This window comes from Astyanax mexicanus, chromosome 15 (assembly GCF_023375975.1).
Source record: "Astyanax mexicanus isolate ESR-SI-001 chromosome 15, AstMex3_surface, whole genome shotgun sequence".
Classification (NCBI taxonomy): Eukaryota; Metazoa; Chordata; class Actinopteri; order Characiformes; family Acestrorhamphidae; genus Astyanax; species Astyanax mexicanus.
The window spans coordinates 45777322-45792786 of NC_064422.1; the positions used below are offsets into that span (position 1 = coordinate 45777322).

At 37.3% G+C, this 15465-nt stretch overlaps 1 protein-coding gene across 2 annotated transcripts in view; it reads right to left on the minus strand.

The window, feature by feature from the left end:
- Window positions 1-986: 986 nt before the first annotated feature.
- caskin2 (CASK interacting protein 2) overlaps window positions 987-15465 on the minus strand; it is a 109855-nt gene continuing 95376 nt past the window's right edge. For both annotated transcript variants that reach the window (XM_049464642.1, XM_049464641.1), the window contains 7 exons: window positions 13137-13237; window positions 12139-12249; window positions 10471-10572; window positions 9566-9704; window positions 6942-8741; window positions 5499-5757; window positions 987-2220 (listed from right to left, as the gene is read on the minus strand). In XM_049464642.1, the coding sequence (XP_049320599.1) occupies window positions 2124-2220; window positions 5499-5757; window positions 6942-8741; window positions 9566-9704; window positions 10471-10572; window positions 12139-12249; window positions 13137-13237 (2609 nt within the window). In that variant the 3' untranslated portion in view covers window positions 987-2123. The remainder of the gene's footprint in view (window positions 2221-5498; window positions 5758-6941; window positions 8742-9565; window positions 9705-10470; window positions 10573-12138; window positions 12250-13136; window positions 13238-15465) is intronic.

Genomic DNA, 15465 nt, shown 5'->3' on the forward strand with positions numbered 1-15465 from the left:
AAACCACGTGAGCACATTGTCTCTTCTGATTGGTCAGAGCTGTCTGGCGCGGGAGTAAGAAAGTAAACATAGTGAGAAGATTCTGTGTTCCAGCGAATATATCTACATTGTTTTTAATGGGATGTGCAGCACACATGAACGCGTAGTAAACATAGAGTCATGCGGCTGTGAGCAGTGAATGCTGCACAGACTGTGCTTTTAGTGTGTAAACAGCATGGAGCAGCAGCAAAGACAACGTTTTGTTTGTAACTGTGTTAATTAGCATAATATGTTATCTAATATATCAGATTAAACTGCATCATATCAGCAGTTTAGCTTAATTTAAAGTAGTATATTTTATGTGTGGGTTGGATCGAGACCAGATCACGTTCTCACCACAAGAGAATTAGAGCTCCAGAGTTCATTTGGGACCAAACTGAGACAATCGAACCACATTTAAGCTCTATCCGGACGGGATTTATTTTCCCAGGGGGACGTCTGTATATAAAATATTTCACACTTCTACTCTTTAGTGATAAAACTCCTGCATCCGGACTGCAATTAAAAAAACAGGAGGACCAGTGAGTTTTTAGTTTTTCATGACGTTCAGTAGCTCCTCCATTTCCACTCGCTGTTGTGTTTTTTTAATGTGGATCTCCATGGAAACTGTGGCGTGCCCAAAGTGTAATTACGGTGCGCGGCAGTGGACAAATATCTATTTTATTAAAGGCGAGGAGACGAAACTCAGAGATGTGCGTCCGGACGGGACTAAAATTAGAAAAACAGTAGATAATTCAGCCTGTAATTTTCTCAGAGGACCATAAAAAAAACATAAAAGAGAAAATTACCCAGAACACCCTGAGAAACTAATCCAGTCCGTTTTAACCAAACCAAACAGTGCTGGTGTAAAAAAGCACCCTTAGACTCAGTTCTTAATCATGTTAATCTGAGCTAAAGGTTAAAGCTGCTGTTTCCATGTGGGTCAGCCAGACGTCTTCCTGTAGCAGGTGAAGGTGTAGAAACAGTACTCACCGCTCTCTCCCTTCTGTATCTGTAATTTCCCTAAAGAAAGAAAGAACTTCTACTTTTAGTTTCTATAGTTTTAACAGAGTTCTCTGTGTTTCTGGGTCTTTTTCTAGTTATTATTATGATGAAAGTGCATTATTTGAATCTATTTCCAAAAGATCAGTTTATTTCCGATGCTACTTAAGAGCTATAAACTGTTGCTAAAATTCCTACTTTTACAACATACTAATATTTTTCTCTTTTTTTATTGCAATACTAAAATTACTATTTTTTTTAGTTTTTGTTTTATTTGTTTTCTTTAATGCTTCCTGGAAGTTTACTAAAAGTGGATTTTCAACCATTTCCGATTACTGACTAAACCTGAAGAGATTAAATTTTAAGAAAAGTAAAACTTTGGACCGGTAGTGTATGCATGGCATATATGCATGCATGCATCAGTGACTTTTCTACCTTTACCTTTCTACCTTCACCTTCACCTGTGTGCTTTTAGCATGCATGAGCCTCCCAGTCAGCACATCTACAGACGTTATCACTAAAATCAATAGAGAAAATCAGGCGTTCTGTATCTGCTGGATGTAGAAGAGGTCATATATTTGATATTTCTGATATTTTTGATATTTTTTATGTTTTTCTCCACTTTCTCTCATGCCTAGAGGGGCACGATGGGGTCTGAGATCGACAGGAAATGAAAGTGTGTCTCCTCAAAGAGCTCAGACACGGTAGCTTCAAAAAGTAAGTGCTATAAAGTAGCGGCAGCAGCAGAAAGGGCACACTCTCTGCCCTGCTGAAGAACCAGCTGAGAAGATAAGCTCAGGCCTGTTGGGAGGCTCACGTCTCGCCGCACCGCTTCTCCAGCGCCGGTCTGAGCCGCGGCGCGAGCCCTCGGGTTCTTACAGAGTCCGCGGGCCAGAGGCTGGAGTCCGGCGCCGCACGCCTCCCTGAATTCTGTGATTTAGTGCCCATCTGGAACTAAAGCCATCAGAGAAGCAATAAAAAAGAGTGAATCTCACAGTGTTCAGCAGATTCACCAGGCTGGGGAGGTTTATTCTCCAGCAGAGCACCTCGAAATACCCCAAATAGACCACGAGACCCGGCCGGCAGACGGTGGCAGAATGGGGTCAGTCCAACATGGCGTCCAGCTGGTCGGCGAGATCATCAAACATGTTCCCGATGTCATCCAGGATGTTTCCTGCAGACTTCACCGTGTAAACGCCACTGCGACAAGAGAGAGAAGGACGTTAACGAGGTCACTGCTATCAGACTTGCTTAGAAAATACAGTCTATATCAACAAGGTGGAAAATAAAATACAGCGGGAGGTGTTCATGATGCTGCACATTAAAAAAAACTCTTCTTTAACCTCTTCCTCATTGTCTGCAGTATCTAGTAAAAAAGAAAATATTCAGAAACAAAACGAGTCGAACAGGAAAAGCACCGTGTCTACATCAACCCATGAATTATAGTATTCATGGCCCCGCCCACCTCGGCTCAGGACCGCCCACAGGCAGAGCAGAGCTGAAGCTGGGCGGTGACGCCGTCTCGTCAGATAGGAGATAACTAACAGCGCTAGGAACAGCATGCAGTTCATTCCTGTGTTATTTGTGCGAATAACACATCAGTGTTTATATACTTTACCCAGTAATTCAGAGCTAAGAAACAAATGATTAGAATTAGTCTATGGAGGAAAAACACCACCAGCCAAGTACAATTGGATGGTGGATTTTTACTTTCTGGATCTGGACTCTACCCACCTCTGTGTGTAACTATAGGTTTAAATAGGACCTCTGGTGGTTTTGGTGAAAAAACATTTATTGTCATCCTGACCCCATTACAAAATACAATTTTATAATTTATAATTTTATTCCAACTCTGGAACCCTAGGATTAGTGTAAGTTTAAGTGCATTAAAACAATAAAAAGGAACGTGGGAGTAGCTGAGCTCAAAAGTAAAATATTTTTTTCAAATTATAGTTTGGTAATTGCTTTTTAATTGAAGAATATATTTAGCCTATATATTTTTTAGGCTAAACAGAATTTTAAAAATTTTATTTATACAAAGTAAAATAAGTAAAAAATAATGTAAAAAAAATATTATTCTAACCACATTACATCATACAATTAAAATCACGGGAGCACACTGCAAACTTATAAAAAACATGATTTTATTTCACCACAGGAACCCTAGGATTGGTGTAAGGCCTGCATTATACAAAGGAACAAGGGGAATATCTGAGCTCAAAAATAAAATATTATTTTCAAATTAAAATAAATATTTTCAAATTATATTGAAAAAAGTGGAAAGTTCTTAAAGGTATTGTGTATTCTGTTTTTCTTTTTTTAGTCAAATATTTAATTTCACTCAGTTTCAATTAAAAATGTTTTCAGTTCATATCTACCTGTGATAATATTAAACAAAATTGATTTTATTATCTGTGTGATTGATGTAAATGATGCAAAATATTAATTTTATTATTTATTTATTTATTTATTTGTACAAATAAATAAAAAAATGTATTTGTATTGAATTACATTGTACTACACTACAACTCTAGCAAAAGATGAAATCCTACAATCGATGTAAAGCCTGAATTAAAACTATAAAAAAAGAATGAGGGAATATCTGAACATGTGCTCGAATTGAGAAAAGCTGTTTGTATTAAAGCAGGAAGAGCTCGCCATCATTATACCAGCTGTCTCTTCCCACAGGGATCCGATATTTATGCACCATTCCTGCTTTTAATATCAACCATCTGTACCCTGATCCACACACACATCCACCTGAACCAGCTCTGTAATAACCAGCTCTCATAAAGCCTCATAAAGCCTCATAAAGCCTCAGCGACATTATATTACATTTAATTATTATTACTCTTCTCTTATGAATGAAATAAAGACTAACAATAATATTTATTAAATATAATATAAAGTCACCAGGGCTGTTCTATATAGCAGAACAGATGCTGCTGCCATGTAATGGACCAGTGTGTATTATACTTTCTGCACTAACTAAAAAAAATAAATAAAATACTTTTATTTTAAGTCTCTGACTCCGCCCACTGCTCATTCTCGAATCATATTTCCACACCCTGGTTTGCCAGGTATGGAACACCCTAACAAACAGTATTTTGATTTAGTTTTAGTCATAGTCTTGTGAAGAAAATGGCATTTAGTTTTAGTCATAATTTAGTCATCTGAATTGTTTTTAGTTTTAGTCTAGTTTTAGTCGACTAATTGTCATAAGAATATAGTCGATTAAAACTACAGTCAATTTAGTCGACTAAAAAGCAAATTAACTATACACTTATACAAAATGAAACATTTATTAACCAGTTGTGTAATATTGTTAATGTTTGAATGTTATATATATTTATGTTTATATATGATTTAAAGTATATTATTATTGTAGGTTTGTGACTGTAAATATTTTCAATTTTTGTTCTAAAAAAACAGGTCATAGTTAGATGTATGGAATGTAAAACCCTTAATTAAAGTGTTTTTCCCTTTGAACTCTAGGCTGTTTTGTTGTGTTTTTTCTCCGTTTTTGTTTTCAGTTCCTCTTTCAGGTCTTATAACACAGTAATTATATCAGACAGACACATGCCCTGATCTCTTTTACTCCAGAAGACATACGGCTGCTCAAAAATATCATCATTTAAAATGTAAAAGGAAGCAGAACTGTTATATTTTACTGGAACTGATCATGTTTTACTCAAGATTTTACCAAGCACCTGTTTTTATTTATTATACTTATTTTTGAATGTATAGACTTCAAATATATTCACACCTAAGATATATTTTCAAAAAATGTTAGTCTAGAGTGTTTATGAGTTATAAGAAAGCATAAAAATATTGATTATTTGAGTTCATTACACGATTTATTAATATTATATTAAAAATACATGGAGAAACAGCATCAGGGGATTTATTTTATTTTTCTTGATAATCAATAATCACACCTCTAGGATACATGTAGATACTAAAAACCTAAAGACTCTCAGAGCAGCCTATACCTTTCAGTATTTTAATCAGGAAACACAAAGAAAACTATATATACAAAAATATAAACTTTTTAAAATCTAAATAAATAAAAATTTAGTTTAGTGCAAAATAACTACTATAAAATAAAAACTATATAAGTATAAGTAGTGCGCACACCATACCTAGCTTTAGTTTGAGTAAAGCAGGTAGTTTCACACTTTTGAGTCTTTATTTACTGATATTATTTGGTTTGAAACATCATATAAATATGTTTGAAGCACTAAAGATAAATAATATTGGTTGATGAAGGAGATTTTTCACTTTTTTAGGTTTTTTTTTTCTCAATGGGTTTCTTGTAGATTTAGCTTTACCGCACTGGGATGTGATCACTATTTTTAGAAAGAGTAAGCTCCGCCCTTTCTAACCATATATGGATTATGTTAATGTGTGAAGGGATTCCTGAGTAATTGAGCTGAGAACACAAGGTGTGTTGGTGTGTGTGTGTTTGTGAGAGATACCTGTCTGTCTGATCCTCCTGAGCTAACTTCTTCTCCACGACTTTCAGAGCTTCCTCCAGAGAGCTGCTGGTCTGTTCCAGACGCTTGTGGACCAGCTGGTCCGGGACCTGTCCTGCGGCCGGGGACGGGACCTTGCTCTTCTGGTCCGGGGGGATGAAGATGGGGGAGCAGACGGCCACGGTTCCGGCCGGAGACGAGAGAGTGAACGCAGAGTTCTGACTCTTCTTTACAGACCTTACAGGAGATCCTTCTGCTAATGCTGAAAAACAGATAAATAAATAACATTTATTATTTATTATTATACACATTTATTATACACATGCAGACTGTGGGCCTCAATCATGAAACGTGAGTTCTAGCACTTATTATTATTAAATAACTAATAATTCAGGAAAAAAACTTAAACAGGAATTTAGCATGTCATTAAAATCTCTTTATCACTTCTATTTCTCTGGAAAATCTCCCTAACCCATCTTAAAACTTCACTTATTTTAAGTTTTAACTTTCAACAATCTTTTAGCTTTAGCTTACACCTGCAGAGAGTGGGCCTCAACCATGAAACTTTTTTTTTGTTTGTTTTTGTAAATATCTTAATTCATTCTAATTCTGTTCAAATTCTCAAAATAAGTACGTAAAAGCTCATAAAATAATATCACAATAATTCTTGGTAACATAACACTGGAACATTTATTATTAGTTTTAAGAATTACTACTAAAACAACTACTGTTGTCTATTTTGTAAATATTTTGTATAAAATATAAAAACTGCCAAGTGAAAAATATTTAGTACATGCATATAAACTGCAAACATACACAGTTGTACAAAATAAATAACCTGAAAGCTGAAACCTGAACAAATATGGAGCTTAAAAATGTACAAATATGTACAGTAATTCTGCATTTTTGTATATTTGAATTAAATTAAATTTTGATAAATTGTAAAAATCTGTGTTTTGCAAGATGGTGAAACTTTCCTGCTGCAAAAAAAGTCAAATAAAATGTTTGTGATTTTTTTTAGATTAAACAACTTATAATTCAGAAAAATAAAAATATGAATTTAGCATGTCATTAAAATCTCCTAACCCATCTTAAAACTTCACTAATTTTAAGTTTTAATTTTCAACAAACTTTCAGCTGATGTTTAATACTTGTTAAGCAGGTAGGTCTGTGTTTTTTTTATAGTGTTTTTAACTAGAGTGTTTTTTTTTTTGGTCAGTTTTATTTAATAAAACAGGGAAATGAATTCCAGGAATTCTCTTTAAAAAAAGGTTGTTTGTTTTTGCTCTTGGTAATTTGAACTTTTCGCTTTTATTTGCTCTAATTGATCAGAAACGCACACTGGAAGTTTTAGCTCATATTTTACTAATTTTTTTCAGTAAAACCCCTGAAGAAGAGAGGCAGGTGAGGGGTACAGGTAAGTTTATTTATTTTTATCTGCTTTACCTGAAGAAGCTGCAGCTGAGTGGCGGGTGGGTTTGCAGGGGGTGGGGGGTTTGTGAGGAGAGACAGGTTTGGGGCTGAGGTTTGGTTTCTGGATGTTCTTCGCTGGTTCTCTGTTCTCGTTCTGGAGGCTCGGCAGGAAGTTCTCCGGTTCCGGTGCGCTGTGTGTGCCGGGGCTGGGCGTGTTCAGATCTTTCTCTCGGGGTTTGTGTCTCCTCTTCACCGTGTCCGACTCGGTGAGGTTGAACTCGGGGAGCTCTAGGGCCGATTTGAGCGGCAGGGCGGACTTCGGGGATTCGGGAGCGACGTCAGCGTCGGTTTTAGCCGGAGATATTTTTGGTCGTTGCTTTATGGTCACTTTTCCTTCCTCGGCGAATGGAATGCTTTGAGTCCGGGTCCCTGGAGGGGGTCTGGAAACTGCAGGGTCTGGTTTGGGCTGGAGATTTTTTATGGTTTGGTCGTGGTTTTCAGATTTAACGTTGAACTCGGTTGCTGCGGCGGGATCGGTGAAGGATGGATCGCTGGAGAAGGGATCGCTGGAGAAGGGTTCGGTAGAGGAGGGCTCACTGGTGGTTCTTCTTCTGATGGTTCGGATAGCTCTGGTTGGGGTTGGCGTAGAGGCATTGGTGGCGCTGGTAGGGACAGTTTTGGTTGGGCTTCCTCCTCCTCCACTGCTTTCCAGCCTGGCCGCGATGCTTCGGACACTTCCGGCGCTCTCTGTATCCACCCCGCTACTACTACTGCTACTGCTGTTACTACTTACCGAGCTGGGGTCGGAGCTCATGCGTTTTGGAGGCGGAGGAGGCGGACCTTTCCTTCTAGCCCGAATGGCGAAAGAATGGCTACGCCCTACATGGCGTTCGCTGGCAGCATTGGCAGAGATTGCAGTGGCGACAGGTGGCAGGCTGCGACCGGGCTTGCGCGTTAGCGTGGCGTAAGACGCCAGATTGGTGACTGACGATGCTGGATACTCTTCATCTTCAGCTTCGCCATCGGAAAGGGCGTAGCGCGACAAGCTTTGGGTTCGCTTCTTGGGGCGGTAGAGTGGTTCTCCACTCCCTGGTAAGGGTCTGGCAGTTGTAGTCTGGATCATGGTCTGGTTCTGGGTTTGGGGTTGGGGTTGTAGGTAGCTGAAGCCTCTTTGGATTGGCGAACCATGAGAAACAACGATGAGTTGCGGCAAAGCTGTGGAGACTCCTGGTCTGGGCTTGGATTGGACGGAAGGGTAGACGAAGCGCATTTGCGACGTCTTGCTTGGCGTCACTGGTGGCGTTCGTGTTGTTGACGTAGGGCTCGGAGATGGAGGTTGATTTGGGTTTGATTGTTGAAGTTGATGATGATGCTGCTGTAGACGCGGAATCTCAGAAATGGCGTATCGTTCCGTAAAAGGGCTGGACTCTGGGCTCAGGTTCTCGTCTGAGCGGCTATGCGGGGTGACTGAAGCAAGGGGGCGCTCCTGCGAGCGTCCAGAGCCCCACGAGCGAGTGCTTTCCTGGCTGATGGACACGACTGACCCAATCACGGCTCCACCGAGGTCCTCCTGGCACCCGGCGTAGCCGCTCTGGGCGATGCCGCTCTGGGTCATGGCGCTCTGCAGCTCGGCACTCAGCTCGCTGTCCTGGAAGGTGAGCATCTTGGGTGAAGATGGGGCATCAGCGCTGTCCGGTGGTTCGATAGCCACCAGCTCTAGAGTGGGAGGAGCTTTTCTGTGCTGTATGATGCTCTGACCTTCAGCCAGGTTCTTCCGGGCTTTATGGACGTCACACAGCTTCTTCACCGCAAGCATCATCTTTTTTTGGTGTCCTGAAGTTAAAAAACAAGGCATTAGGCCTGTCACAATAATTGCAATATCCATAACATACACACAGTGTGGACTAAAGTACAGGTGTTGGAGAATGAAACTGAAACACCTGGTTTTAGAGCACAATAATTGATTGTGGTGACGGACAGTTCTGGTGGAAACAGGAGAGTTGAGGTGCACATTGAATTCTGCGTGATTTGATCAGCCGTGGTTTTATGTTTTTTTATTGGATACAATCCGGGTTAGCACCCGAACATCCCTTTCAGACAGATTCCTCTTACAGCGTCCACAGTTAATCCTGTTGGATGTGGTTGGTTCTTCTTGGTGGTATGCTGACATTACCCTGGATACCGTGGCTCTTGATGCATCTCAAAGACTTGCTGTCTTGGTCACAGATGCTCCAGCAAGACGTGCACCAACAATTTGTCCTCTTTTGAACTCTGGTATGTCTCCCATAATGTTATAGTGTGCATTGTAATATTTAGAGCAGAACTGTGCTCTTACCCTGCTAATTGAACCTTCACACTCTGCTCTTACTGGTGCAATGTGCAATTAATGAAGATTGAACACCAGGCTGCTCCAATTTAGACATGAAACCTAAAATCCCACTAAAATGATGACAGGTGTTTCAGTTTCATTGTCCAAACCCTGTAGGTGAAGAAATATGTATATCATTCCCAAACTAATTATAATAAATGATCAATGCAAATTTTGTTGTCTTTAAAAAGTGTAGAATTGCTTTTTTATGCTATTCTGTTATCATTATATCAGTGGTATGTAATAGTTTTAAGTTTCTAAAACAAAAGTATGAGGTATGTCCTCCTACCTAGCTTGTTTATGCCTATTTCCTGCAGATCCTCCCATGTGATGTCTCGCACAATGCTAACGGAGTCATAGCCGTTCTCTGCTAATCTCTTCTGGTATTGAGAGAGTCCAATAGTTCCCAGCCATTCACCGATATCAGACTGGAAAAAAAGAAAGAAAAAAAAGAATAATCAAGACAATATTCTCTTAAAACTCTGCATTTTAACTTTTTTTTTTTACATTTTGTTTCTTATTTTATCCCATTTTCTCCCCAAATTGGAAGGCTAATTAGCCAATTTCCCATTCATATGAACTCCCTGTATCACTAGTAATACCTCTAACACATTGCTATCTTACACCCCGTCAACACCCTGTCTATTAATATATCTACACTGATGGGCGTGGTGGTCTGGAAGTGAGGTGTGTTTAGGTAAATATCTGGTGTATTTCTTTCCTGGTGGTGGAAAACACAGTGCGCCACTGACTGATTAAAACCCTGGCAACAGTCAACAGTCAGCCGTCCAATCATATCTTAGCCATGCAGCAGCAGCACAAAAAAGAGCTTTTACATCAACAATAAACAGAATAGTAAATAAAATAACATTGCTGTTCCCGTAAATTAGCTGCTGGAGCTCCTTCACAGCGTCAACCAGCAGCTCAGTTTCCTCTGCTGAGAAGCGCAAAAGCGCTGCGCTGTTAAGATACCAATGCACCAAAGTCAGAGCTCACCTGACTCTTAAAGTGAATGATGAGCAAGTAACACACTGATTGGTTTATTTCAACCACACCCATGATAAATTATTAAAAGAATTAGTTCATGCCTTGTGCACGTTTTCGAGCTGCCTGCTGACTGTTCTTTTAAGCATGATGTTCACAAACATATTTTGTTTAATTATCAAAAATCTGAAAAAGTTCTTAAATACGTACTGGAATATAATCTGGGAGCCACTCTGGAATGTTCAGGTTGCTGATTTCCATTGAGATCTTCTTGCGATGGCCGGGTTTTGTTACACCAATAGCTGTGAGATCCTGCAATTAGAATATTTAAGAATATTACTTATAAAATTTAGAATTACTAATATTTCTACTATACCTTTAAACATTGGTAATAATCCTAGAAATATGCATATTACTTTATAAAAGTATATAAAATATGTGCACACAAATGATTAATGTATGTATTTAGTAGTTTTATGTGATGTATGTGGAGACATGCCTTCCATTGCATTACAAAGCAAAAACTACATTAAAAAGTCAATTGTGTATTTATGCACTGTGTATTACAAGTGCAGGTGAATTATGGGAATTGTAGTGAGGGTCTGATAATAGTGGGTGCAGGTGAATTATGGGAGTTGTAGTGAGAGCTGATAATAGTGGGTGCAGGTGAATTATGGGAATTGTAGTGAGGGTCTGATAATAGTGGGTGCAGGTGAATTATGGGAGTTGTACTGAGGGCTGATAATAGTGGGTGCAGGTGAATTATGGGTGTTGTAGTGAGGGCTGATAATAGTGGGTGCAGGTGAATTATGGGAGTTGTAGTGAGGGCTGATAATAGTGGGTGCAGGTGAATTATGGGAGTTGTAGTAAGGGCTGATAATAGTGGGTGCAGGTGTATTATGGGAGTTGTAGTGTGGGTTGATAATAGTGGGTGCAGTTGAATTATGGGAGTTGTAGTGAGGGCTGATAATAGTGGGTGCAGGTGAATTATGGGAGTTGTAGTGAGGGCTGATAATAGTGGGTGCAGGTGAATTATGGGAGTTGTAGTAAGGGCTGATAATAGTGGGTGCAGGTGTATTATGGGAGTTGTAGTGAGGGCTGATAATAGTGGGTGCAGGTGAATTATGGGAGTTGTAGTAAGGGCTGATAATAGTGGGTGCAGGTGAATTATGGGAGTTGTAGTGAGGGCTGATAATAGTGGGCGCAGGTGAATTATGGGAGTTGTAGTGAGGGCTGATAATAGTGGGTGCAGGTGAATTATGGGAGTTGTAGTGAGGGTCTGATAATAGTGGGTGCAGGTGAATTATGGGAGTTGTAGTAAGGGCTGATAATAGTGGGTGCAGGTGAATTATGGGAGTTGTAGTGAGGGCTGATAATAGTGGGCGCAGGTGAATTATGGGAGTTGTAGTGAGGGCTGATAATAGTGGGTGCAGGTGAATTATGGGAGTTGTAGTGAGGGCTGATAATAGTGGGTGCAGGTGAATTATGGGAGTTGTAGTGAGGTTTGATAATAGTGGGTGCAGATGAATTATGGGAGTTGTAGTGAGGTCTGATAATAGTGGGTGCAGGTGAAGTATGGGAGTTGTAGTGAGGGCTGATAATAGTGGGTGCAGGTGAATTATGGGAGTTGTAGTGAGGGCTGATAATAGTGGGTGCAGGTGAATTATGGGAGTTGTAGTGAGAGCTGATAATAGTGGGTGCAGGTGAATTATGGGAGTTGTAGTGAGGTTTGATAATAGTGGGTGCAGGTGAATTATGGGAGTTGTAGTGAGGTCTGATAATAGTGGGTGCAGGTGAATTATGGGAGTTGTAGTGAGGGCTGATAATAGTGAGTGCAGGTGAATTATGGGAATTGAAGTGAGGGCTAATCTACAGTACCTCAGGAGTCATTCTGCTGATGGTAGGAACATCGTATCCCGCTGTGAGGAAGTTCGCTGTGTAATGCTCCAGCTGAAACTCACTCAGCCACTGGTAGATGGCCTCTGCATCCTGAGAAACGAAAAACACATTACTAACACTGATACTAATCATGTGGGGGTAAGAAATATGAAATGAATATAAATATTTTATACAAACACTGTGCAACAATGCAATTTCCAAGACTTACTCTGAATTAACATTTTATAACAAATATAAGAAAGAGAAATTAATGTTAAAGCAACAGTCTGTAGGTTTTGTGGATTTGTGAATTTGGAGACCCCTCTGGTGAGAATGTGTAATTGCACACAGCATGTGGAAGAGTACTGTTATTACAATTCAATGTAAATAAATTGCTGTGAAAGTAAAAAAAAAAGTGTTTGAGTGTTATAAATATTATTTTGTTCATTTAGTTCATTTATAAAATTGGTCGTCAGGACAGGACACTCATACCATTTATATGAACATGGATGTCCCCATCCAACTTAAAATATTACTGCTTTTATTATAAAATCTCAGGGACTGATGCTTTAACATTACCTTTAAATCTTTTTTTGTATATTTTACACAGATATATTTAATGTCCATGGATAAGTAAAAAGATAAGTAATAAGTGGTTAAATAACACAAATGTTAAAAAATATATATAGTTCAAGATATTTTCATAAAAATTAACACGCTAACAATATATTAATTTCACTTGATATTATTGATTTTTTTCATATTCTCACAATAATGAGGAAAAGTGAAATGAACAAGTGATTAAGCAGGAAAATATGATTTCTGTGTTGCCTGTAGTCTTATAAATATGATTAATAGTAAAAAATAAAAATAAAGATCTTATTTTTAAGTCATTTTGTAAAGGTTTTGAGTGTTAAAAGGCTCAGTATTCTGATAATAATATGAAAATAAATGGGAATAAATGGAAAAAAGAAATGTGAGAATCAGTAAATACAGACCCTGCCCTCCAGTAGCTGCTGTGGACAGGTGTGAAGGTGTGGAGTGAACCCATGCTCTGCAGGTCTGGAGCTGCTCAGTACCTGCCTGCGACCTGGAGCTCCTACAGGAAACACACACACACACACACACACACACACACACAGTGTATTCAGAAGGAGGAGAATAATGTTCTGCTGGAACCGCAGGTAGCATTGTTTTTGATCTGGACATCAGGGAACAATCGCTGCCGCTTTTATCGGGAGATGGCTGGTTCGAATCCCGTACATGCAGCTTGCCATCAGCTGCCGGAGCCCTGAGAGGGCAAGTACAACTGGGTGGGTACAGTACAGTAGATGGCGCTCTTTCCCCTCATCACTCCTAGGGTGATGTGGATCAGCACAAGGCTGCGTCTGTGAGCTGATGTATCAGAACCGAGTCGCTGCGCTTTTCTCCGAGCGTTAGCGCTGTGATGCTAATTGTTGTAAGTGGAAAAACTGTGTTTTTGAGTAGATTGTTTTGTTTATTTAGCTAATTTATGAAATTCTTTCAAAATGCAAAGAGCAATTACAGATAAAACACACAAAAAATATGACCATGTCTGTGTTACAATGCCATTTAAAAAGAACATAAAACTAGGCTTATTTTGACAAAAAAGGTCTTGTGATACGTTGTACTATACCTGTACCTATAACTTTTTAATGCTGTCTTTTTGAAAAATCCACACACAGCCACAGACATGCCGGCCTATAATGTCTGAAATCTACTTTTTTTTCTTGCAATTTTCATACGGCCCCAGTGCTTTTCTGATTGAGGTTGTATATGAATAATTGTACTGGCTGAGCTATTGCTTATAAGTCTCTAAAGTGTATCTAAAGTGAACTGCATTAATCTGCAGCATGCTTTCTCTATAACAGGAACAGATTAAAGAAAGAAACAGCTGCTTTTTATATCTGTAAAACTTTATTTCCCTCAGGAACTCATTCACCACAGTCCTGACCTTTCTCTTACTGTGGCACTCAACTCCCACCACTGCTCTCATACATCATCTGTACCACATCCCATAATAATACACTTCTGACTGAATATCCCCCAAACTGTGTAATATACTATAATGTACTATAATATACTGAAAATACTCTAATATAGAGTAATATACTATAATGTACTGTAATTTACTGTCATTTATTATAATATACTATAATATACTTTAATATACTGTAGTTTACTATAATATACAGTAATATACTTTAATTTACTGTAATTCACTGTAATATACTATAATATACTGTAATTTACTATTATATACTATAATATACTATAATATACTATTATATACTATAATATACTATAATATACTATTATATACTATTATATACTACAATATACTATAATATACTGTAATATACTGTTATATACTATAATATACTATTATATAGTATAATATACTATAATATACTATAATATACTGTAATTTACTATTATATACTATAATATACTGTAATTTACTATTATATACTATAATATACTATTATATAGTATAATATACTATAATATACTATAATATACTATTATATAGTATAATATAGTATAATATACTATTATATACTGTAATTTACTATTATATACTATAATATACTGTAATTTACTATTATATACTATAATATACTATAATATACTATTATATACTATTATATACTACAATATACTATAATATACTGTAATATACTATTATATACTATAATATACTATTATATACTATTATATACTACAATATACTATAATATACTGTAATTTACTATTATATACTATAATATACTATAATATACTATTATATACTATTATATACTATAACATACTGTAATTTACTATTATATACTATTATATACTATAATATACTATAATATACTATTATATAGTATAATATACTATAATATACTGTAATTTACTATTATATACTATTATTTACTGTAATTTATTATATACTATTATATACTATAATATACTATTATATAGTATAATATACTATAACATACTATAATATACTATTATATAGTATAATATACTATAATATACTATAATATACTATTATATACTATTATATACTATAACATACTATAATATACTGTAATTTACTATTATATACTATTATTTACTGTAATTTATTATAATATACTGTACATACATCAGCACTATACATCCCGTCAGAGCCCCTCAGAATATTATGGGTGGGTAATTTGGCCTAAATATAACATTAGAACACTTTAAAAAACTTTTATAATACTCAATACATCACTGTTACACTTTTAGCTCGTATTCATAGTGTTTCCTCTTTTCTTGGTACTTTTTTTG